At 43.9% G+C, this 26,474-nt stretch overlaps 1 protein-coding gene across 1 annotated transcript in view; it reads left to right on the top strand.

The window, feature by feature from the left end:
• The window catches only part of FBLN1 (fibulin 1), a 60,435-nt gene extending 45,734 nt beyond the window's left edge, over positions 1-14,701 (top strand). The window contains exon 17 of the mRNA XM_053387581.1: positions 12,659-14,701. Coding sequence (XP_053243556.1) covers positions 12,659-12,798 — 140 coding nt within the window. The 3' untranslated portion in view covers positions 12,799-14,701. The remainder of the gene's footprint in view (positions 1-12,658) is intronic.
• Positions 14,702-26,474: the final 11,773 nt, after the last annotated feature.

Below are 26,474 nucleotides of genomic sequence, written 5' to 3'. Positions count from 1 at the left end.
ACAGAAAAACTATAGCAAGGATCGAAGGACCAATTTCTCCAAAACTCCCCTGAGCTGCCAGCCAGGAAAAGAAGCGAAGATGTCAGTAGCTGTCCTCCTTCCCTGGGAGGCACAATGGAGGTGCAGCTAGAGACCGAAAAAGCACATTCACGCATGGCTGTCTGGCAAATTTCAGTCAGCAGCAGGAGAAGATGATCAGATCTCTGGTGCTGAGGGCAAGAGAAGCACACGGCATGGGAAGAGGCAGTTCTTACATCTTGAGTAGTTCTTTGTATCTGCATTAACCACGATAAATGGCACCCAAGGCACCTGCACAAGTTGAAAATAAACAGCTCCTTCAGGTGACCTGTTTACTGAGCCTTTATCCTGTTTTTAATGCAGCAGTAATACAATGCCTGCTCTTTATTGAGCATCCATTCCAATTGGTTTGTTGGGAGATTATACATTTTCCCATCAACTAATCATTTCCCCATTTTAATGCATTTCCTCCTCACTTTCCTAACTGTGAAAGGTGGTGGTGGACTCTCCCCCAGTGGATTGCTGCACCAGAGTGCTTTAATCCACTTTAATTGCACAAACTGATATTGTCCAGAATGCAAATGAATCCTTCCTGAAAACCAGTAACAACCTCCAGGGGAACCTTGTACTTAAGAGTTACTAAAAGCCAACAATAAAAAGCAGCAGCCCGTTGATTGAAAAATGCCCCACAAGCCAGATCAGTCCACAGGAAACATCCTTAGAAGACAAATGTCTTCGCCTGGTGGCAAAATACTGTTCATGGGCGGCTGCAGGGGAGCAGGAGAGATTGGTTTCCTTGGGGAGTGCATTCCACGGTGCGGATGCCACTTTGAAGAATGGCCACTCTGTGCCCTCCTCACTGAGCGCCCCGAGTTGAAAGAGGGGAAACAAAGAGGAGCTTTGTAAGCACAGATGACTATCATACCATTGGTTTACAATATATACCGATATGTAAACAGACATTTCAGGTTCTGTCTCATTGCTTTCTGCTGTATGAGGATCACTCTTTGGTATTTTTGCTTAAATGGCTCAATCTCTTCGCCTGACAAGCTCCCCTTCCAGCTGGGGTTGCCAGGTCTCCCAAGCTCTGATGGTTAAAGTTCTGGAGCCTAACTAGGGAAGAAGGGGTGCAACACAGCAAATGGCCAGAGATATCGTCTTTGGGATCAGTGGGCAAAACCCCACCACATTTAGGGGGCTCAGGGCAGAGCCTGATGGAAATGGGGTAGTAGATAGGGAACACCTATACAACTATGGTTGGCAAAATTATCTGTCTGCCCCCACCCCCCCAATATTCTAAGCTTTGGCACAGAAAACAGTTTCTGGGGCCAAGCCCTGGTGAATTTTGGCTGTGATTTATCTGTGCATTTATGATAATATGAAAGGCAAGGCCTTAAAGCCAAGCCCTCAAAATTTAGCTCACTTTAGCCTAGGTGATGGTCACAATATACATGCTGTACCAGGCTGGGAAAGAACCTAGACATGCAGGATTCTCCCGCTGATTTCTAAGCTTGGGTTCTGAGACCTGGCTGGCCCCTTTGCAAAGAGCCCCAAAGTTTAGCAGTTCATTCTGCAAGATATTCCTTGTAGCCTTAAATCACAGCTGAACTAGGGGAAAGGGTAAACAGAAGTAAAGCCTCAGCTTGTTCTCCTTAAGCCTTTTTACAGACTTTCTGCTACATACCTTTTTGTTTTGTTTAGTTCCGCCCCCCCTCGTACCTTTTAACCAGCTGTCAATGAAGAATTCGTTTTCAGCTTGTACAAAAAGGTCCTATTAAAGCCTGGGGTATTAGAGAGCACTATGCAGCTTTTTCCCTCTGCTCTGTGTTGGGGTTCTGTAATACCACCTGTGTTCAGGCAGGGCATTTAACTGCAGGATGTTTTCTCTCCTTTTCCTCCCCCCCACCCCGGCCCCAACCAGGCACTTACACACTTACGTTTGGTTAATGGAAAATGAAACTTTTGCCCTTGAACATTGCTGTTAGTAGGAAACTTTTTCTGAAACCAACACCGTCAGGATATTATGATGGGGCTCACATTCAAAGAATGGCCCTATAGCAGGCATATGGCTGGGTAATCACAGGCTTTCAATCTACTTTCTGCCCAATGGCATTTAATTTCTAGAAAAAGGAGACGTCAAGTGTGTTTTGGAACCCCTTTTTCCCAGTGTTGCCGCAGCCATCAAACCCCAGGGCTCTTCGCTGCTTCCTCTGATCCTGCCTCTTTTCACTGGGAAAACCTGCTCTTTACCACTGAATTGGATCGACGCTTGCTCCGATTCAGCCGTAAAGTGTGGCTATTCCCAGGGAAAAGAGGTGGGGCAAAAGAAAAACCACTCTGACCCAGGCCTAGAAAGCAGGGGACATAGTGGTAAACCTCTCAAACTTGTGCTTTTTAGTGTAGACAAACAAATCCAAAATTGAATTAAAAGTAAAGGGACCCCTGACCATTAGGTCCAGTCATGGCGACTCTGGGGTTGTGGTGCTCATCTCGCTTTACTGGCCGAGGGAGCCGGCATACAGCTTCCGGGTCATGTGGCCAGCATGACTAAGCCGCTTCTGGCGAACCAGAGCAGCGCACGGAAACGCCGTTTACCTTCCCACCAGAGCAGTACCTATTTATCTACTTGCACTTTGACGTGCTTTCGAACTGCTAGGTTGGCAGGAGCAGGGACCGAGCAACAGGAGCTCACCCCATTGCGGGGATCCAAACCACCGATCTTCTGATCGGCAAGCCCAAGGCTCTGTAGTTTAACCCACAGCACCACCCGCGTCCCTAAAATCGTATTAGGAGAGCATTTATCGAAAGCAAGAGGAGACAGTGGCGAGTCAATGGTCCTCTGCATCCACGACCATCTGGTTTTGTGCCTTACTGTTCCAGGGTTCAGTTTAGGCACTAAAACAGATACTGGAACTGTGCCCTGATGTGCTCTGGCATTAATTAAGTCCTGCAATTAGCCTTATGAAAGCATAGCAAAATAATTATTCCTCTCTTCATCTGCATAGCCAGAACTGTGCATAGGTATTAATTCTGCAGAGAAGGCACAGAATAGAGAGTGGGATGCTGAACTGAAGCTGAGTCAAAGGTCTTCTTCACACTTAGCAGGCAGAGGAGGCCTGTGCTTTAATGCTTGCTTTGTGTCCAAGTCCTTTTTCCCCCTTGCCCTGAGCTTTCCCCACAATGCACCACTTTTTACCACCGAATTGGAGCAAATGTCAGTTGAGGATTTCCACGGATTCCCGTTTGCTCTGATTCAGCTTTAAAGACTGGAAAACTCTGGAGCAAAAAAGGGGTGCTTGGAAGGGGAGCTTTAACTAGCAGAGCAGGCCTGGAAAGAGCAGAGCAAAGCTAAGTGTGACTAAGACCAAACTGGGGGCAAGACCTGCTTCGTTCTGTGGCATCGCCATTCTTAACGCGACCCCAAATTAGCTGGAATGCTTAAAAGATTGTGCTGCCAAAGCAGCTGTCATAGAGACAATAGTAAGGAGTAAGTATGAAAAATAGCACAAAATAGGTGAAATCCCCAAATATATTTGAACTGCGTAATCTCGGAACAAAGGCAACTATTATGTACTAAGCTTGGATCCTAGAACAATAGGCAGGTAGGATCCTGTAATGCAACAACTGATTGGCTTGCAGGAGCAGCCCAATCAGGCCCCAGGAGGGAAGCAGAATCAGCCAATCAGACGGGACCCATTGTGTAAATAATGTATATTAAAGCCTGAGGTTTGGTGGGGGCAATTCAATCACTGTTTTACAAGCTGCAATAAAGAGCATGAAATCACTGCATGACTCCGAGTATATTTCAGCAACATAAGCATTACTTTCAGTGCATAAGATGCTGCACATCTGAGCTTTTTTAAATGTAATGCTAAGTAGTGGGGACCCATGATTTTCAACAGAACCAGAGTTTGTGGAGGTTAAATAGGGTTAAATACCAACATTCTCTGCAATGTATCTTGGTCTCTTCACCTCCCCCCCCCCAACCTACATTTAAAGGGTTTAAAGATGATGTAGAAGCCCCCTTTCCCAGTCTTATTCTTGGAATTTGGTCAGGGATTAGAATGCACAACAGCTGAAAAGGATTCGTTCTTCAGAAATTCTGGGCTCTCATCTCTAGGTAATGATGGCTGGATTGTGCAATGGCTTCTGGGCCCAATCCTCTGCATTAGCCCTTTATTTTCCTTGGTAAATTGAATCATGCAGACGTGGCCTGGTGTGTCCCATGGTGCGGCTTATAGCCAAGAAATGGTCTCCACCCTCCGCTCCCTCTCTTTGTGTCTCCCCTGAAACTAGAATTTGGGGCTACCCAGCTATATTGATTGGCAGTGGAATTAGGTAAAAATAAGCACTTCTTTACACAACGCATGATTAGTTTGGATGGTCCACAGTTGTGAGATGTGGCAGTGGTGATGAGGTTCTTTAAAAAGGATAGGTCTATCAATGGATATTAGCTATGACAGATGAAACCTCCATGTTCAGAGGTAGTAGAGCTGAATACACTGTCAAAAAGATGTGGGTGTTGCCTTTATGCCTTTCCTGTAAACTTCTGAAATAGTCAACCTGACCACCATTCGAAAAATAACACTGCTCTAGATGGGCCTTTGGCCAATCCAGCAGTTTTTATGTTCCCATGTACTGTAACAAAGCTGAAATGACGCTAAATAATGTGCAGCAAGCCTGTGTCCCCATAATTATTTGCAAATTTGCAAATTTCTTTGTCTTTAGGGTGCCACAAGATTCTTTGCAATACGTGCAGTGTGGTTTGAACTCTCCAAATTCCATATTCAGTGTAAGGCTAATGTTCCATCAGCACAAGGATTTTTCTTGTGCTGTGTAATTTTCTCCCTCTCTCCTCTCCCCACGTGCCCCCTTAATCTGTTCTTGGGGTTCCCCCCACCCTCCAGAGCAGATTTAGAGATGGCGTGGGGGGCAGGAGGAGGGAAAGTCCTGTTGTACTAGTGGGAATCCTTGCACTGGCTTCCACTAGCGGTATGATTCAGTTAAATATGGCCCAACACATTTTTATTAAGTATGTCCCAATTAGTGCAACCAAACTAACCAAAGCAAAATATTTCATGGAATGGTGAACAAAATTAGTAAATTCAGAAAGTTGAGTGAGACATGAATACAAACACAAATGCTGCATTAAGAGCGTTGTCCCATCTAATTGACATGGACTGTGTGTGCTAAGATGTCAGAGTCCACTTTTGGCACAAGAAGGAAACAGGGGTCTGCAACATCAACTGATGCAATTGGCAGGTAACATTTAGCCTTTTGGTTGGCCAGTCTTTCCAGAATAGGTCCTGGCTCCTCCTTTTGTATAGTTCAAGTGATCTGCTTGCTTCACTTCAGATCTAGTGGCCTCGGGGATCCTGTGCTGGATTTCAGGTCTAGATTCTGGGACGATGCTCTGCAGCTCTGCATATTGCCAGCTCAGGAGTATTTGCGAGGAATGAGTTAAACAACAGAATGGCTCTTTTAAGTTTAAGATGCAAGGTTATTAGCAAACTGGCTAAGTGATACAAAATACAAGCAGAAACCAGACATGAAGGTGAACTGCCTGAGGGGCTGACATATTTTGAAGGCGGGCAAGAGGGAGGGAAATGTAATTATATCTTACAGCAACATAAATGAGCCAAAAGAATACCTTTAGCATCTGTCTGCAGTACCAGAAATCCCAATGAGGAGAAGAGTGAGAAGACAAACAATGCTAAGTTTAAAACCAGCACCCTCCTGGCACTTGCAACGAGTAATGTTAGATAATCTCTATATTTTCCCCATTCTTTTTGGAATTTTTGTTTAGATCATCCCCTAATTGTATCTGTCATTTTGGCCAATTCAAGGTAATCAAATAATTTATCTTGCCTCTCTTTTTTTGTTGGTACTATTTCTTTTTTCCAATTAAGATTCTCGCTACTGATGTTGCAATTCTCTTATTTTCACTTGCAATGTCGGAGTCTAATATGCCCAGCAGAAAAGCTTCTGTCTTTTTTTATTATAAAGGTTTGTTTAAATATTTTCTTCAGCTTATCATATACCATATCCCAGAAGCTCTTAATTTTATTACAGGTCCACCACATGTGTAGCAGTGTCCCCTCTGCTTGATTACACCTCCAACACATTTTGGATTTTGTTTTATACATCTTGAATATTTTGCTAGGTGTTATGTACCATCTATAAAACATCTTTAGAAAAAATTCCTTTATGGCTGCTGCTTCCTTTCTTTGCCACCTCCTGCAAGGCCAAATTTTATTTTCTCTTTTTGTGCAAGAGCAGTTCTGTGCGAAAGAGCTGCTTTAAAAATAGAAACATCGTGGATGTGCCTCCAGCAACAGCCAGTGAGAAAAGGAAGGCTGTATCCTTTCCCTTTAGCTAATGGAAACCAAATGGAAGTAGTGGGTTTGGTAGCAGGCTGAGTGGCAGGAAAGCATCACCACACATGTACAAAAAACCCACACCTACACCACATGCAGCGTGCAATTTTGTATTGACTTTTCTGCCCTTATTCAATTATTCACGGATTGGGATAATTCAGATTTATCAGAGGGGAATTGTGGCTGTCACTTGAATGAGGAGGATTTCATGAGAAGGATATTTAAGAGTAAGAATAGAAGAGACACAGGAAGCTACAGCTCCACAGTCTAGTCCAATCTTTGGGAGAAGTGGGTTTGTTGCACGAGACCTCCCAGTCACCAATTTGTCAGGATGTGATTGCCTTCACGCAAAGAGAGTGATGGTTTGGAAGTGCCTTGTGACTGACCTCAGACCAGAATGGCAGAGTGAGCCTTCAAACTATGAGCCCTGGTCTCCCCTGTTTACCCAATATTTTTGCCAGGGTTGGTTCTTGAAGACCAGGCCTTAGGATGGTGGTGTTTGTCATGCTTGCCTTGAAGAGAGCCTTACAAGCCCTTGAGATTCACATGACTGTATCAGGAAATATGCATCTTGGCACCTTCACGAAGCAAGAGTTACTCACTGAGCTTTGTAACATTTGTATACCAGAGTTCCAGTGCAGTGTTGTCAAGTTCCACTGATGTGCATCCTCAGATGAGGCTGCATGCTGGGCCCAAGGGCCTTTGCCTTGCCCTGCTGCAGGTAGAGTGGCAGGCTGTGTCTGAATAAAGGCAGGTCCGCTCCTGCTGCTCTGTCAGCCTGGTTGACAGGTGCAGCACCCCAGCCTGGAATGGACCTGTTGACAGGAGAGCGATGTTGTCCTGCTTGCTTTGACACAGCAACTGACATAGCACAGAAAGTGAAACTTCAGTGCATGTAACTGTAGTTGTTATTTTAGCCTTAGTTCTTGCATTCCCCCCGCCTCCCAGAATGGCTAGCTACCCATAAAACACAACAGTAAAAAGGGTGTTGAAAATCGCAACAAAACCCCAACATTTTCACTCCCCCAAACGGGACTTCAGTGCTCATCAGCAGGGTTGTGCCCAAGCACTGGACCTTTGGCACTGGACCTTTGCCAAGTGTCAGAGTGCCGGAATGAAAGGCGTTCTGGCGCTCATCAGTAGGGTGCCCCAGAGCTCTGGTGAGATCCTGCTGGCTTGCACCACAACAAAAAACGGGAAATCCCAGGATGCAAACAGAAGCTGGGATTGGCTTCTGTGATTCCCGGATGTCCCCCTTAAAGCAGGACAGTTGAGGGGTATGTAATACAACCCCACACAACACAGTAATCAAAGGCCTAAAGTAATGAGTGCTGCAATTGACTCAATAGGACAGGGGTGTGGAAGCAGATTGTCTCCCCTATCGCTGTGGGTCAAAACTGAGAGAAGGGTGGGGTTATCCAACTATCAATCACCTGATGGTTATGTCCGGTGACCCTTTTTCACCTCTATGGTTTGAAATCGAACTATGTGGGGAAATGTGCAGCTTGCAAAGTGCTCTGAAAGAACCAAGTGCCAGCTGATACTTGGGTCTTGTGGAGCACTTTGCAAGAGGCTTTGCAAGACCCAGTGATCAGGTGAAGGTCAGCTGGGGTGTGGTAAGGGCCAAAAATGGCCTTATGGGCCAAATGAGGAGGCCTGAGGGGCTCCATTAGGCCAGAAGTGCCCCCCCTTCAGTAAGACCACTCTATGATCTGAAGGCCTGTGCAAATAAATAGGTTTTAGCTGTCACTTGAATGAAAATCAGTTTGGGGCCACCAGATCTGTACAGGGAAGGAATTCTGTAGACAGGGTGCTGTCCCTGAGAATGCCCTACAGGGCTCCCCTACAGATCTGAGAACCTGGGTTGTCAGGTGTGAGAGACACCACCACCTGAAGTACTTTGGGTCTAAGCTCTTCAGGTCATTATGTACCTTGAATTGGGCCTTGATAAAGAGAGCCATCTTGTCACTGGAAGTCCATGTGGCCTCACTGGGAGGAGGGCCTATGCCCAGTTTCAGATTTAGATGGAGATAACTTGGCTACAGTAATCCAGCCTCTGAGAACTTCCTGGTTGTATTTCTGAGATGCCCTCTGCATTGGACTTCCCTTGAAGACCAGTCGCTAGAAGGACACTGCCCATTTGCTGCTTGGGGCAGCAAGGTGGCATTGCATGACCCCAATTGGCAGAGTATTGCACTGGCTGCCAGTGGGCTACCAGGACTCTTTAACCTCTTTAGCTTGTCCCCACTGTTGATGCTATAACAGAGGTTCACATCTTCAAAACCTCTACTGAGCTGAACATTTTGGTACAGAGTTGCTTCTTTCAGTTATTGGAATCCAACAGTGGCATTTAAGGAAAGATTATTTGATATATATTCCATTTCCCAGTTCATACTAGTGGTGGTTTTTTTTGGGGGGGTGATCTGATTTTTGCTGACCTTTCAGCCTTTGTGTAGTTTCAAACAAAGCCCTGACGAAAAATGAGTTGCTATTCTACTAGGACTCCAAATCTGCCTCCAAAATGTATGCTAGGCAGTCATGTCTCTTCCAGCTTGACCCACCTCCACTCCAGTATCCTGAATATTGCAATAAGCAAGATGTCAGGCAGGAGAGGATAATAGGGTAACAAGAGCAGAGGAGGAATAGACAGGAGAAGCCATGGCTGCTTCATATCTGACTGGATCAAGGAGAGGCCCACCCTTGCCTACTGACCAGGGTATATGCAGAGTGGGAAAGAAATTGTCTGGATTAAATGATTGCATCCTATGGATTCACGTGTCATAGGTTAGAAGCTAATGCCAAAGAGAGAACGCGCTTCCATAGCCAGGGCTGTATTCCAGGGAGATTCCCTAACCCTCCACCCCCATCTCAGTTCCTGCCAATATGAGTCAATTTTATAAGGGAGGGGAATCCGTCCAAGGAAATGAATCTTATGTGTAACATTTTAAGGACTGGGGGGAAAGGATGCTTAAAAAGAGAGGTGTGTTTATGGAATATGGCAAGCAAAATGAATGTGGTGAAAAGTCTGCTATTTCTCAGCATGCTGAAGATATTAGTCAGTATTTAAGTAGGACAAAACTCTAAGGTCATCACGGCATTCAGAAAAAAGGGTGCTGACAGCTGGCATAAGCAAACGTTTATCTCTCCCATCAGATCCTAAGCCAATGTGTTCTTAGGGAATTGGTAGGAGACTGCTTCTGGAATGCCATACATGCTGCCGAGCTCTCCACTTTTGAAACATGACCTCAACTAAGATCTAAATGGGACACATATCAAATAATCCTTCCTTAAACTGTACGTTTCCTTCCAAATTAAATGCCACTGTTGGATTCTAATAACTGAAAGAAGCAATTCTATACCAAAATGTTCAGCTCAGCAGGGGTTTTGAATATGTGACCCTTCGTTATTCTGTATTTTGCACTTTCAGAAACTGACAGTGTAGGAGGCAGTTAGCCATGTGTTCTGTTCATGGCGGAGGGCAGCAAAGTGCAGCGAGAGAAGCAGAAGATGCTGTCAGGCAACCACAGGCCAGAGCCCTGTGAGTATTGGGGGTTTTCATAGCAGAAAGCAGTTTGAAAGGCAGATTATATGCAACTATATATAAAATAGTCACCGAACAATATATATGACCAGCCAGCAATAAATATCCACTGGGCAGCTTACAAACAATATTTAAATTTCTTTTTATTATTAAACTCAACAATCAGTAAGACAGCACCTGCAACCCCGTTGCAGCTTCTGGTAAATGGATTTTGTGGGGGGTTTTCTTCTTAAATTATTTCAAAAATCCGTTTATCCCAACTTAACAGTGAAAGGAAAGGAACATTGGTGTTCATTGTGGCAATCAAAGCTTCTCTGAAGCTACAGTCTTTTTCCAAGTTTACTTGCTTGTTTCCATTGTGAACAGTATATTTTCTACAGAGGAAAGCACCAGGGGTGGCCTGTCCTGTTTTGGCACCTGAGATCAAATGGTAAGGTGCCCCCCACGCCGGCGTGCTTACCAGGATTGTGCAGAGGTGGCTTCCAGGTTCTGGAAGTAGGGCTCCCCCTTTGTGTGTGTGGGGGGGGGGGTGAGAGGCACCCATGCCACTGCCAGAAAAGTGAGATGTGAGAAAAGACAGCAGCAGCAAGATCTTGTGCAGAGTCCTGTGAGATCTCGCAAGAGCTCTGTAAGATCTCATGAGATTTTGTGGGGCTCTTGCAAGATCTTGCCAGAACCTGCTGCTGCTTCTCCAGTGATGGTGGATGGGGGCCTGTGGGGGGGTGCTCCGTTGAGATTCTGCTGCCTGAGGGAGGTGCTTCAATCTGCTTCATGGGAGGGCTGGCCTTGAAAAACACAAACCTTGAAATGTGCAACGAGCGGGTGAGGTAAGAGCTTTCCCACTCCAATATCTCTCTATGAATAAATGGTGGAAATTTCTTTTAAAGGGCTGCCTAATTAGGCAGATGTTAAGAGTTGAGTAGGGACGCGGGTGGCATTGTGGGTTAAACCACAGAGCCTAGGACTTGCCGATCAAAAGGTCAGCGGTTTGAATCCCCGTGACAGGGTGAGCTGCCGTTGCTCAGTCCCTCCTGCTAACCTAGCAGTTCGAAAGCACGTCAAAATGCAAGTAGATAAATAGGTACTGCTCCGGTGGGAAGGTAAACGGCATTTCCGTGTGCTGCTCTGGTTCGCCAGAAGCGGCTTAGTCCTGCTGGCCACATGACCTGGAAGCTGTATGACGGCTCCCTTGTCCAATAAAGCGAGATGAGCGCTGCAACCCCAGAGTTGTCCACGACTGGACCTAATGGTCAGGGGTCCCTTTACCTTTAAGAGTTGAGTACCATTAATGCATCTTTCACATTCACTACAGTTTTCATAATAAATGTTTAAAGATTTATTGCTAGCTAGAAATGCCACCCAAGTTTGAGAAAGTGACATACTCTGGAGCCAAGAGGGAAATGGTTTGGGGGGAATTCTCCCATCCCCAGTTTGGCCTGAGAAAAAGAAAAAAGAGGCCGTGCCATGAGCTGCCTGCTGCAGCTGCAGCATCCTTGGCTGACACTGCTTTCTTTAAGAAGCTGTTCAAGGGATCATGAGGGGCTACACTATCTGCTCAAAGGAGGGTCAACTCCTCTACTGTGTTGTGCTTTTGCATTGTAAATAAAGCACATATTACAAGCAAACAAAAATCTTCTGCTACACTGTCCATGGAACTTTCCATCACTTGTGGTAGTGGAGAGCAAACTTGAACTTTTTCTTTTTGTATAAGGTAGAAAACAAAGCCCGTTAATGTCCCTATTTGTTTAAGAAAAAGAAACAGTGTCTTTAACACTTTCTCTAAACCTCTGAGCCACTCACTTTGTGTTCAGCCTCCATGAGGTGGACATGTTTCTGGATTTGGTTAATTTGGTTATTCTGAAACACCATGTATGTAGTATATAAAGGGGGAAATTTTAAATGTTCATACTTTTTCATTGTTATTTCCATTATTATTTATATATTATATATTGATTTACTTCATGGTGCTTTACAAAGCAAACAAAGTGAAGTGCAAAAGAGGCCTCTACCCTGATTAGCCGACAGCCAAAAGTCAGCCACCAGGAGAGTCAGGAAAGGAACTAACCATGCTCTTCGGAAGGCTCCCTGCTCCTGCAGCTACATCTACTTAGGCCTTATTCTGCTGGAGATGAGGACCAGCAAAGCTTGCCCAAAGGCACCATGGAAGAGGAAGGTTTTAGCCTAGGGTGAGAAGCCACCTCACGGGTGTTCTCAGAGGCATTGTGAACACATCTGCAAATGGCTCTTTGTTTGCAGCATATTTACTTTAAAATAAAAACCAGTCCTCTGAAACAGACTGCTAAAACAGCAGAACACCTCTCTGAAAGGCCTCATTCTTCCTGTCAACACCCTGGTAGTTGCATTGTAGACAAACTGAAGTTTTCCAACTTGCCTCCAAAGGTAGGTTTTCCTACAGAATATTACAGGTATCTAACCTGAAGGGGTTCCTGCGCTGCAGGGGATTGGACTAGACGGCCCTTGGTGGCTGCTCTTCTATAATTCTGCGACCAGGGCATGCATGATGACTATGGCCTGTTGCAGAGCCTGGGAGATAGGTTGGAAGCTTGTGACACTCCATAAGCCAAAGGCCACAGAATGGAGTAGCCACATCCCCTGCGGGAAATGACCTGACCGGAAGGACTAAGGTCATTACTCAGTACGGCAGAGCTGAGCCCAGTTATATTTGTGGCACTAATTCTTCCTCCTCCTCCTCAACCCACAGGTGTGGTTCGCCAGGTGAAACCCATCATTGGCCCCTTCCATGCTACCTTGAAGCTGGAGATGAACTACGTCATTGGAGGGGTTGTCTCACACCGCAACGTTGTCAACGTGCACATCTTTGTTTCGGAGTACTGGTTCTGATCCGCCTCACCACCTGGGTGGAAGCAGGAGAGCTTCCAAGTGAAACTCTGCCACAAACTCATAGAAACGTTATGCACACCTTTTGGGTCAGGGAGGGGTGAGACGGGGGTTGGGGTTGGGAGTGAGACCAAATAGCTTTCTTTTCAAGTAACATTTCTGGTTTATAGTTTAATTAAAGGACCAATAGCAAACTATCTAAAATAGAAGTAGGATGGAGCAATAACCTTTGTGTCTGATCTAGCTGGATTGTATAGACAAATAAATAGTGTGTCCAGCTCCCTCTCCTTCTATGGGGTTTTAAATTCTGTTTTGTTGAGGTCTTTTAGGCAGGGTGCTGCATGCAAGATTTTGCAGGATCAGAGCCTTGCCTGCCCTCACCCTCCCTACTTCCACCTTCTTGAATGCCTTGCCTGGCTATCAAATTAATTTTTTTCATTGTAAAAATCCAGAAATCACCTCTGATGAATTTGGGGCATAACCAGGGCTTTTGTTCAGCTCAGTTCCGGCACCTCTCAGGTCGGCACCAATGCCGTTATAAGAGAAACAAGGGAGGCGTTTTTTGTGAGTTCTGGCACCTCTTCTTTTAGGAGAATAGCACTGGGCATAACTGTCCTCAAAAATGAGCCCCCACCACACATATTCCACATATATTCTCTTGCAATGAGTGGGGTGGGTGGAGTTCTCTAGTGCTTCAAAATAGGTGTGTATTTTGGGGTTTTTTTATCTGAAAGTTTCATTAAAAGGCATTAGCATCAGGTAGGCCCCAACTAAAGTAAATGGTAGAAAAATAAACACTGTATATGCCAAGGTATTGAGGGGCTAAATGACCCCAGTATTGGGGAAAATGTCACTTAACATGTGGTACCTGATGTGAAATCAGCCGCTAAAAGAAGGATGTGCTCATGATTCATTGTCTTGGATCCAAAGTCCAAATGGCACTTTGGGTTTCCCCCCAAACAGCAACCTCTCATGGCACAATGCAGTCTGCTTTTTAAACAGAGGAGAGTTTCAAAAGCAGTCTGTGATATGAGAGCCTGCTGCTTAAAGCAAAAAAAAAAAAAAAAAAAAAAAAAAAGAGAAGTGTAAGAGGAACAAGCAATAATCTTTTTTGAGCTTGCCTAAGGTAGGGCTGCAGGCCTTTTCTCCATCTTCTTTTAGCTGTGCATCCTGAAGGTTTTGGAACTGAAGGGGGGAATACGTGAATTTGGTACTCCTTAATCTGCAAGATCCTCAAAGGCGTTAACAACTCAAGGCATTGCAGATCCCAGATACTACTCTAGAGTTACACCTCTTAGGCTAGAAAAGGAGGGGGCCCTTCCAGGGTGGGGGCCCTGACCGCTGTCCAGGGATGGCAGGTTCTGACTCCCATCCTGTAGACTATACTACTTTTAGTGGCTTTTGAGATCCCCATTTCTTTGGTGACAAACTAGAATGAAATCAACAGTGCAGTGGAACCAAGTAATTCGAAACCTTTATGCCATGATCCAGCAGCAGAGATATGTACATAGAAACAGTACGTACCTATTGTGGATGCATACTAGATTGGGATTGGTGTTTTAGAAGCTAAAATTATTTTTAAAATTAGTCATGGTGAAGGGCCCAATCCAGTTGCAGTGATGGGCTGCAGAACAGCTGGTGGCTCCAGATGTGGGTGGACATCACATTGAGGCACATCCCAAAGAGTCCTCCCACTAGGGCTCAGGTGAGCATGGATTTAGGCCACCATTATGCACACAGGAGGGCTTCTTGCTGGGTTGGAGCAATCGTGTATGAGGCTTCTTATGTACCATACTGAAGTATGACCCAATAATGTAATGAAACTCAATAAATGAGTGTTGTTTGTATCTATAGTTTCTCTCAACCATGTATCGTTTTTAGGAAAATAAACTTTTTCTTTTTTTAACAGTTGTTCATCCAAGTTCCCTTAATTTTAACAATATAACTGAATATTCACAATGTGCATCATAAGGAATAAGCAGTCAAGAGTTAAGGTGTGTGTGTGAGAGAGAGAGAGAGAGAGAGAGAGAGAGAGAGAGAGAGAGAGAGAGAATTAAAACGGAAGTTAATGTTAAGACTCATTAGTGGAACCTCTGAAGATTGCCATCCATCCATGGTCTATTGGTCTGACCAGGCAGATGTGGAGAAGTAGGTGCAGAGCAGTGTTTCTCAAACTTGGGCCCTCAGCTGTTGTTAGAGTACAAATCCCATCATCCCTAGTTAGCAAGTCCAGTAGTCGAGGATGATGGGAGTTGTAGTTCAACAACAGCTGAGGGCCCAAGTTTGAGAAACACTAGTGCAGAGAATGTCCTTGGCAGGGAGCAGCGTGAGAGGGAGGATGGGGACCCTACTTCTTTTCCTGTAGATACTAGAGAAGGGGAGGCAGTTCCACTGTTCCCCGTTCTGCCCATTTTGTGGAGTGGAAATATCCCCTAGCAACAGGGGAGGCTGGACAGCTAGAGTAGGAGGAGCCAGCTGGGCTGACCTCCATTCCGTCACCAAGATGGTACCACCTCTGGTCGTTGGAAACAAACACCCCCCCTCCAAGCAAACCAATCTTGTGAGGAGAGTCTTGCAAGTGAGCAAGCCGCATCTTCCTTTCAAAAGCTTTAGAGGACACTGAAGCTAGAAGTATATCTTATGACCATGCTGGTACAGTGAGGGTGTACATACAGAGCATTGCTTGCTAGATTGAAGTGTACAGAGCATTATCTGCTTGCATGGGATTTCTGGGATCCTTGAAGCTCTCATGTTCACACGTGCCAGAATTTCAAGGCAATGCTTGCTTCTATAGTTGCCAGATTTTTTTAAAAAAAGAAAAGAAAATACATCCTATGCTCAGGTCACCAGTGAACCAAATGAAGATAATTCCCAGCTACTTGAGATACGTAATAACCTAGATCTACTATTTCTTTAAAAATTTTTAAATTAAAAAAATATTCAAAAGCAAATGAACATTTTAATGTATAGCAGAAGGGCTGTGCTTATTTTTAATTAACAGGACTTGGAAAACCTTATTCCTGAGACCCTAGAGAGGTCTTCCCCCCCCGCCCCCGTCTCTTGTTCCATTAGCATTTCTTAATTGCAGTGTACATGCCGACTTATTTATTTTAATATGTGTATTTACTTAATTAGGATAGAGATTTGTAACATTTTGGGATCACTCCCAATCAATTACCGCGATGTACATCATCCTCCCCCACTTCCTTCTTTTCTAACCAAATAATACATAATGGAAAAGGGCCTTGGAAACAGCATGTTCCTGGGAAGTAACATACGGTACTTTTAAAAATATTATTTTACAATTGCAAGCAGTTTTGTTCTGATGTCCTAAGAAGATAGGCTGATCAAAATTTTTAAACATTTACTGTACTTGCTTGTGCCCATGTATTGTGCCAGAAAGTAAATTAGATTATTTAAAAATGCTTAGAAGGGTAAAATATTCATCTGTTTTAAGTCCATCTTTGATTTAAAGTATAGTAATGGCAAATTCCCCAAAGATATAATAAGATTATTTGTAGTTGTTATTTATAAATGCCAGTAATTTGAGTGGGTCTAATGGGGAAACTCATATCCATGAATTTCTCCATGGCATTTAACCCACTATTTTGGTCACTGCAATTTCAGCTTGTTTTTCTGTTAACATGATATTGTTCTGTCAAAATTCTCTGTTGGTCAGGCCTCCTTTAAATGAAGGCACCACAGTAGCACAACCCGAACTACTGGATGCCACAGCATAAAGCAGAAATAGGCAATGCACTAATGCACCTAGTGCAAGATGACTATAATGCCACGACCCTGTTCCAGCTAAGGGCTGTAAGAGGACAGACATAAGCATGAAGACATCTGTAGGGCCATAACTGGAAGAGGAATATAGTGGTACCTCGGGTTAAGTACTTAATTCGTTCCGGAGGTCTGTTCTTAACCTGAAACTGTTCTTAACATGAAGCACCACTTTAGCTAATGGGGCCTCCCATTGTAGTCCAACTCCCTGCAGTGCAGGAATCTCAACACACAGGGCCCCCCCTCTATTCTTGCATTGCAGGGGCTGGACTGCATGACCCCCGGGTCCCTTCCAACTCTAAGATTCTATGATTCTAGATACCTTTGGCTCTTTTCAACAACTCATCTCTACAAATTTGCTACAGCTCACCACTCTCTTAATTTTGTTAGGGGACAGAGAAATGATCTGTAGGAGATTTAGTTTTAAAAAGACCCCAGAAAATTCATTCCGATCTTATTCCATATTGTGAGGAAGTTACCCCATCAGCGACCTTTCAGAGATGCATTGGGGTACTGCATAGCTTGGCAATGACTTTTATCTTCATAGTATCAGGAACCCACTGCGTAAGGGATGGGTGAAAGGTCAGTGGTTAAAGGTAGGACCAGAGGAAGCACATGAGCGCTGTAGCTGCCAGAATCCAGAGGCATGCAAGTTCTAGCCCCACAGGTGTGTTTGTGTGAAACTGAGGAGGAACCTTATCTGAGGACAAAGCCTCCAGCAATCTCTATGTGAACACAAAGCCCCATCCCCTCATGTGCCAAATGGCGCCACAGAAAAGGAGCATCTTCAGCAGCTGCCCACTTCGGGATGCTTTGTTTCTTAACACATTCGTTGCCCACTTTGTGACATTTAGTGTGTGGTAGTTAATCAGAAAATGATTAACTTGCATTTGTGGTTCTGATCCCGGTCTCTCTCTCTCTCTCTCTCTCTCTCTCTCTCACACACACACACACACACACACACAGCCTTTATTGAATGGGCACTGAGGTTGTAAAGGTGAGAATTTGCTAGAAGTCGGCTGAAGTTCCCAAGGCCAGATTAAAACCTCTAAGCACTTAAAAGATGTTGGTGTCCCCATATATATCTAATTCAAAATATAAACATTAATAAACCGTAAAATAAAATTTTATTTTTTGAAATAAAAAAAAACCTTCAGTAAGATGGAAAATAATGTTTATTTTCGTATACTTCCACTTTATTTATATTTGGATAACAAAAATAAAACAAAGCTAGTATCTAAAAAGAACAAAAGGGGGAAAAGGAAAAGAAAAGAGGGAGGGGAGGAACAGGCCCCCCCAACCCAAAATTTTATATTCTATCAACCTTCTGTCTTAATCTTCCACATCTTCCCAGCTCCTACCTGGGACAGGCTCCCTTCATTCTCAGCCTGAGAAAAAGCACTCTACAGTGGTGCCTCGCAAGACGAACGCCTCGCAAAACGAAAAACTCGCAAGACGAAAGAGTTTTCCGTTTTGGAGGTGCTTCGCAAAATGAATTTCCCTATGGGCTTGCTTCGCAAGAAGAAAGCCCATAGGGAAATCTCCACCGGCCTTCAGAAGAGGTCCTGGACCTCTTCTGAAGGCCGGCGGGGGCAAAAGTCTTTGCTCCCCCCCCCGCCTGCCTTCCCGGGATAGCGGAAAAGCGCAGCGTGTTTCTCCGCTATCCCGACGGCTTTTGAAGTCTCCGCTGTCCTGGGGGCTTTTAAAATGCTGGCAGTCGGGAGGAAAGCCCTCCTGTCCCCGGAGCTTGCGGGGTGGGAGGTGGGGAGAAGGGCTTTTCTTCCCACCGCCAGCCTTCAGAACAGCCTTCTGAAGGCTGGCGGTGGGAAGAAAAGCCCTTGTCCCCCCCCCCCAGCCTTCAGAAGAGGTCGGGGGACAGACTGTCCCCGGACCTGGTCTGAAGGCGGTTTCCATAGGAACACATTGATTGATTTTCAATGCATTCCTATGGGAAACCGTGCTTCGCAAGACGAAAAACTCAATTGTACTTCAATTGAGAAAATGAACACTCAGTTGAGCAATTTGTGACAATTAATGTTAAAAATCTGGCAATGAAATTTTTTTGTAGCGCCTCTCCCTCCCTTATTTTGCTTAGTGGTTAACCCAGCTCTGTTGGAACACCTCTTCTGGATTCCTTTTTCTTTTGTACTTCTGAAGGCCCCAAGAGTGTCAAACAACACAGGGTATACCTAATCTTAGTCTATCTGAGATTGTGGCCTTCAAATTTGAATCCAGCTCTGTGAAGCCCCCCCCCCCCCCCGTTTGGCCTCCAAAGATTAAGGGTGTCTACGGGCGATCAAAGTCCCAGCTGAGGACGTCAGGACCGGGGGCAAGATGGCGAGGTGGGAGCAGGAACGAGAGTCCAGAAGCCAGGGGTCAAAGGGTCAGGAAGCAGGGAGTAACGAAGTCAAGGGTCCGAGGGTCAAGAAGCAAGGAGTCACAAAGCTGAGGTCTGAGGATCAGGAAGCAAGAAGCCAAACACAGCAAGGCAGGAAACGTGTTGCTGTGGCAAAGAGCCACAGGGAAATGCTGACCTTATATCCCTTCCCAGCTCTTGCTACCAGGTGCAGTGAGTTACCAAGCGGCCTCACCTGTGCGGCCGTGCCTTGCCTCTCCAGAGCAAACTCAGGAAGGCCCCAGTCCTGCAAAGCCCTACTAGTCACAGGGCCTGGCTCCTGCACGCACTCCTGACAAAGAGTATTAACTTATCATGGCTGTGTTCCTTCATCTACCAGAAAAGGTCTTTCATGGTTGGCAGTTTAATCAATGCTGCAGATGTCCTGATAGTTGCTGGTGTCCCACAGCTGGGCTTGGGATGTTTTTTTGTGTGAATGACAACACTGCTACTTATGTACTGTAGACAAATGTGTTTCTCACCCTTTCATTCATTGATCCAGCCTATGAGCTATGACTCAAGACATATGATCTCAGAGACTCATCATACTCCATTGGTCAAATGTGGAACAATCGGTAGATTTCCCCGCCCTATCACTGACCTCAGGGCTGATCTGAAATACCACCCTGTCCTCGGATAAGGGGTGACTTCAAATTATATATTGCAGTTGAATTGTTTTGTGACTGCCAGAGTTCGGGGGCAGAAGCAGTAATAATGATACAAAGGCATCAGTGTAATGGATATCCTCATAACTCCATAACTGCAGTTTAGGCTTTGGAAATTACTGATATGTGCTTTAAGGAAGGCTAACCAGAAAGTATTAGATGGTGTCTTAACTGCTGCCAGCTGTGTAGCATTTAGAAATTAGAATGGAATGTTTTGCCATTCCTATCTGGCCCTGAACATTTGATAAGCCCTCCAAATCTACAGTGTCTTTCACTGAATGTGCATAATTTTTGTTCAGGTAAAAATGACAATGGAACTTACAATAATTATTCCTTTCCACCTGATGCTCCAAATGCTTACAGTGAAATGTTAAAGATCAATGAAGGAAGAAACCTAGTGCGTAGAAACAATGGCACTGAAAGGGCAGAAACCAGCAGCTCAGCCTTCCCCACTCTGTCTTTGGCCCAAAAATGAAAGTATTCAAGAAATGATGCTCCAGATGAGAAAGCAAATAAAGCAAAAGATGGACAATTTTCCGACAGAGAGGAGGGGAAAATGAGGGGCAAGGCTTCATCTGAAGATTTAAAAGCAACAGTAATAGACAAACCAAGGAGAGTCATAAAGATCCTGCCAAATTGTTTTGGAATGAGGAAAGTGAATTCCACATATAAACGACACTCTTCTGCATGTACCACAAATAAGTTCATGTGCAGCAAAGTATGCACAAAACAAGTACAGCCTAGTTTCATGATCCATGCACACTGCGCACCTCCCATGGGGTATGTCTGGACTTCCTCAAATTTATTATCGTTATTATTTCAATATAGAATCATAGAGTTGAGTCACCTAGTTCAACTCACTGCAATGCAGCTATCTCAACATGTGTTGATCCCCCATCCATATACCACCCCTCCTGAAGTTGCCAAACTATTACTGTTAAAAACATTTCTGTCTCATATTTATGCTGCCTATAGTAACACTCAAAGTGGCAACCACAAGTTATAAACCAATAAAATCTAGAGCCAGAAGAAAAAGAGAGATGTTGGGGGACAGCAATCCATCAATCAACTATGACCATGAGTAAATTAACTCATGCAAATGTTTCAACTAATGGAGGTTCTGGGAGTGAAACTCCAGGTAAACCTTAACTGCAAGGTTTCAAGGTACAATCTACCTACACAGCAGAACCATTAATCAGTACTTTAGTACTGTCACGGACTGCAAAGTAAACACTGCCAATTTATCCTTTCAGCACCAACAAACTGTCATCATCATTTTATATTTTGGGGGCCCTGAGGCATTTGCAACATTGGCCAATAATGAGTCATACTGTATCACCACCCCTAGTTACAGTTGTTTATTAGAAACCAATAGGCAGGAATGTACTGTTCAACTATGGAGAGGCCATAGATGGAAAGAAAAGCAAACCTATTTGGGGGGTGGAAAAACAAGGATTTGCAGAGTGCATTTGAGTTATCTGGATTAATGGCAAATGGTGACTGATGTATTGGCCTGTTTAGTAACATGTATTCTTTCTTTCAGGTCTCCCACTAATTGCACAAGTTGGTGGATCATTTTGGACAATCCTTCCCGACTTTGGCCTAGAACTAGATTATGGTTTATCTCCCCCACTCCTCAAAGGCTAAGATTGACAGGTGGACAGAGCTGCCCACCTGCCAATCACCAGACGTCAGGTGACCTATTCTGCTTTCAGATGTGCTATCTTGCCCGTGGTTTAATAGCTCCATAGAAGAAGACATTTCAGCAGCTGTAGCTTGAATGACAAGCATTAGTGTTTGTGCAGCATTTTACTGATCTGTAAGTAGTAGTAGTATTAGTAGTAGTAATAGTAATGGGATGAGGGTGGCGCTGTGGTCTAAACCACCGAGCCTCTTGGGCTTGCCGATCGGAAGGTCAGTGGTTCAAATCCCCTTAATGGGGTGAGCTCCCGTTGCTCTGTCCCAGCTCCTGCCAACCTAGCAGTTTGAAAGCACGTCAGTGTAAGTAGATAAATAGGTACCGCTGTGGTGGGAAGGTAAACAAGCGTTTCCGTGTGCTCTGGTTTCTGTCATGGTGTTCCGTTGTGCCAGAAGCAATTAATCATGCTGGTCACATGACCCAGAAAGCTGTCTGTGGACAAACGCCAACTCCCTCGGCCTGAAAGCGAGATGAGCGCCACAACCCGATAATCACCTTGGACTGGACTTAACCGTCCATGGGTCCTTTACCTTTTACATAATAATAATAATAATAATAATAATAATAATAATAATAATAATAATTTTATTAACTATACCCCACCCATCTGGCTAGGTTTCCCTAGCCATTCTGGGTTGAAATAGTGTGGTTGCTATGCACTAATGAAACACTCCAAAAAACCCACTTTTTTCATATATGCCGGTGCATCAATACGTAGTGCTGCTGCACAAACACACGGGTGCACTGATAAAAATACAGCATGGTAAGTTTTTTTTGAGATTATCCTAGTTATACTGGTATTCATGAGTAGTGGAATTGCTGTTGTACAAAAGGTACAATAAACTGAGTGCAAAGAAGGGAAGATTAGGATCCCTTTCCAAATGTATAGCCATTCTTTTCTCTTGCTTCCAAAAAGGTGAATTAGGTTCACATTTAAAAGCAGATGTCTCTTCAACCCTCAACTAGCTAGTAAGTTTTCAGAAACCACTAGTTTGTTTTGTGCTTTGCTTATCTGCTCCAAAATGGTTTGGGGCTTGTTTTGAGCCCCAAGAATGCACTTCTGTGCAAGGACTTGGGTGTATACGAATGCTCCAAAGGAAGATTAAGCATGGGAAAATATCTGCAGCCAATGTCAAAAGAGTGACCTGCAAAAGCTGGTTTCTAGCACAAAGATTAGTCCTGCAAGTGAGAATGTATTGCTGCTAAAAAAACCAGCTTTATCAGCTTTCTGTCAGCAGCTATCACCAGCACTTCCTTTCCCAATCAACGTGAGCTGTGACCTCATCATTGCAAAGGTGAAACTGTGACAGGGATTAGAGGCTAATAAGGAGCAACAAGGTAGTGGGACTGAACAAAGATGAGACTGTTGCACAAAACAACACTTACTCAGAAAGTTACAAGTGAAATGTGAGTAGAAAGGCCACAGGCAACACTGCCCCACCAATGAAACCAAGGTCTCCAATGCATAAAAGCACCCTGTCAACTTTTTTTTTAAAGTAGGGTTAGGCTGGCTTTGTGATTTGTGGGTATTCTTCTGGGATTTATTTATTTATTTTATTATTTATTTTCACCCTGCCTTTCCTCAAAATACTTTGAGAAGGCCCATAGTCAATTTAAACAATGCCACGCCACAGGAGCTACGAAAACCTAAAAACAGCAGAGGTTAAACCCACAATCAAAATCAGAAGGCAGTTGAACGAGCTTTCAACAAATTCCTAGTGTTTAACAAAAGGAGTCTTCTGAAAAGGAAGAGAAGCCGGGGCAGCTGTTTCAGCAGGGAAGTTTCCTCTCCCCAATCCGCAGACTCCATTGAACAAGCTGGCTGCTGTGAGTCACACTAAATCAAGCCTCTGGGGGCTCTTCAGAAGAGTCCCATATCAGCAAAAAGAGAGAGAGGTTCATTTAAGTTATCAATTTAAATAATTTCCTACTGATTCCTATTTATGTATTTTCTAAACAATGGTGCAAATCTGACCATTAAACAAACTCCTCGCTATACTGCTAAAACTATTTTTCATTTCAGCAAGAAGTCCCAGACATATGACTTAGTTATGCATTCTCAGTTTTTTTCATGTTGCTTATTTTATCTGCATATTATTGACTATTGTTTTAGAAATGGGGCTAACAGACACAGCAAAGGTGCAGAAACTCTAATAATGGTTGGGCTGCCTTTCCTTATGGTGAAGGAAAAAAGAGAGAGCAGTCAGGGAACCAGCAAAATACACCAGATTTGAGTTTATTGAATGGAAAAAGATGACTGAAAACACTTCCTTGGATACCTACAGCATTCATTATAGTGTTTGGAATGGATTGTTGGTTTAACTTCTTGCGCTGGAAGATTTTCGCTCTCGTGTTACCTTCGGGGGGTTACCCAAACTTATCCACCATCCACAGCTTGTGCGCTATTTTGTTACTTGTAAGGATAATGACGTACCGCTACAGTAGAGACTTGGCTGTTTCAACTTTTTCCTGATTTTGGTCTCTCCAAGAGGTGGAGCTAGAGGAGTAGATTTCAGCCTCTCCCTAAGGTTCACCCTCCCCCATTTAACGCGTTTGCTGTACAGCTTTTAAACCAAGTGGAGATAATCATCAACCCAAAGAGCAATCACTGAAGATAGAAACTTTGTAATTTTGATAAGAGTCATGGTATGCTGCCAGATTTGCACCGATCTTTCTAATAATGCCACACAGCAGCAAATTTTCAAGCTTTTGCAAAATTTGGAGACTTTCTAGTCTGACAGTTTTGGAATTCCTAGAAACAATTAGTAATTGATTTTCCCATCCCCACAGCTGCACCAAAAACCAGTTTCAGATACACTACTGGGTAGTAATTGATATTGGATTGGAAATATAGGAAAGCCAAAGTAAAAGTAAATTATGTGATCAGATTTCCCTCTCCCTCCAAGAAAACTAAAAGTATTGAATCCAGGGGCGGGGGAAGAAGGAAACAGCATTTTGGGAATGGACGGCACAGTTCCCCAGTGTTCATCATACTCTCCAGCTTCTCTTGGGGAGGGTCTAGTGTGCGTTCCAGAGCTGGCACAATACCTTTTGGCACCTGAGGTGAAAAACAGAATGGCCCTCTCTTCCTGCTATGGAAGAAGGGGTGAGTGAAGATCTGCATCAGGAATGGGGGGGCGGGATAAAGATCTACATTGGGAGCAAGGAGGGGAGACCAGCAGCACCTCCTAGGCACCCAGAGGCCGCTCTTAGAGGGGGCTCTGGGAGGGCTGCCCAGAAGGCGGCAGATCAGACCGCTGTTGTTGCTGCCACCTGGGCAGTGAACATGCATTCCTTGGAAGCTGCCCCCGTGGATCCTGACGCCTGAGGCACTTGCCGCACCTCGCCTCATATGTGCCTCTGTAAGCCAGGGTGTATATAACCACTTGGCAAACTGCTCATGTGTATTATACCATTAAAGGGCAATGAGCACTTTACCTCATGTCAGGAGCAAATGTGTTGTAAAATCATAACCTGTAACCAACCCGGCTGAATGTAAAATGTACATAACTTGGTCTTCTATTGATAATGGAGTTCAGAAGCCAAATGCATTTGCATTTTAGCTAGGAGCACTAGCTCATGTAAGCTATGGCGAATGGTTCTTGGTCCAGGAATTGATCTGGAGAGCCCACCTGTATCTTCACAAACTGCATCTTCACACAGTAATGGAAGAAGTTGCCTGCTACTTCCCAAGACCCTTTCCTCCACACTTGCTGTTAGGCAGAAATTATTAACATTCCCAGGCTTCAACAGACAAGAGAAGTGGATCTCCAACAGGACCCAGAACAGGGCAGAAGGCAGCGCTAACTCCTTCCCCTTCAAACTGGTGCCAGTAGGTTTATTGGACAACATTGTGTTCTGTGCTGTTTCTAAACAAGAAAGGCACATTTTCTACTCATTTTGGTGTGTACATAAAGTACAAAGTGGTAGAAATAAAAAACAAATCTCTTAAGAGAGTGGAGTACAAACAGCAATCTTTTTTTTCTAGCGTCACAAAAATTGTCTGTAAGACACTAGGGCTGCAATCTGACACCCACTTATCTAGGAAAAAGCCCCAGAGCCATGGACGCCATTCTGGAGTTTTCTGAAGCATCCAGAAAGCAAGTGTTGGAAGTTAGATATTGTTTAAGGGGGGGGGGAGGAAAAGATCAAAAATGGTCCATTAAAGAGAAGCCAATTCATTATTTCTTCCTTCACAAACAAAGAAAACAAGGAAAAGTGTTCTCAAGAGAAACTGTATGCCTTTCTTTAAGAGGGTGCACTTTAGATCAAGGATAGACTAAAATCTGTATGAAGTTGGAGTTACTAAGGTAACGATGCATTTTTATGAATACCAAAGCAAACAGATGAATAAACCTTGGGTCAATCATTAATTCATATTACTATTTTTTAAACTTTGCTAGAGTGATTTAGGTACCATACTTCCTCTTTATTTGATATTACATATGGTATTATTTGATTTAAAAGCAAACACTTAACACTGCCTTTAAATAAACACTGTTGCCTTTCTTCCCATATTACACTTCTTTTGAAATGTTAAGTTACTGATCATTTTGTGTTTTAAGCTACAAAAACGGTTTCTGATTCAATAAGGTAAAGAATTGATGATTGAGACGAGGGTTGAAAATGCTAAGCTTTTACCAAAAAAGAAAAGAAAAAGAAAAAAGGCAGTGTATTAAGCACCAGGTCAAAGTAAAAGATTTGGGTAGATAATAATGAAATAGAAAATGCAGAGAATTTGCATTCTTCTGACATTAAATGTGGTTATTAGATCTTTAAAAGCATAATGTGTACTTGGAAAGAAGTTCTTAAGGCTACTATGTTAAGCTCATACTTGCTGGAGAGTAAGACCTGTTCAACTCAATAAGACTTACTTCTCAGCAAGTTCATATAGGATTGCACTGCATACAGCCCTCTCTTGATTTCTAAATACTGTTGGTAAATAACAGATAACTTGAATCTTAACAATTTGTATGTGGTGCATGTTGAAGATCAAAGATATATTCACATGGACCATGATTGTCTTTTGTTAGAGCTGTTAGAATCATTTGTGAATGAGGTGAGGCAGGAAATGTACTAAAGTTACTATGAGAGCGCCATCAAATAGTGGAAAATACAACTTCTTCCTTTTGAGTTT

The sequence above is a fragment of the Podarcis raffonei genome, chromosome 5 (genome assembly GCF_027172205.1).
Source record: "Podarcis raffonei isolate rPodRaf1 chromosome 5, rPodRaf1.pri, whole genome shotgun sequence".
In the NCBI taxonomy this organism is placed as follows: Eukaryota; Metazoa; Chordata; class Lepidosauria; order Squamata; family Lacertidae; genus Podarcis; species Podarcis raffonei.
The sequence above is the reverse complement of the archived record's forward strand: the minus strand, read 5'-3'. Positions and strand labels throughout refer to the sequence as shown.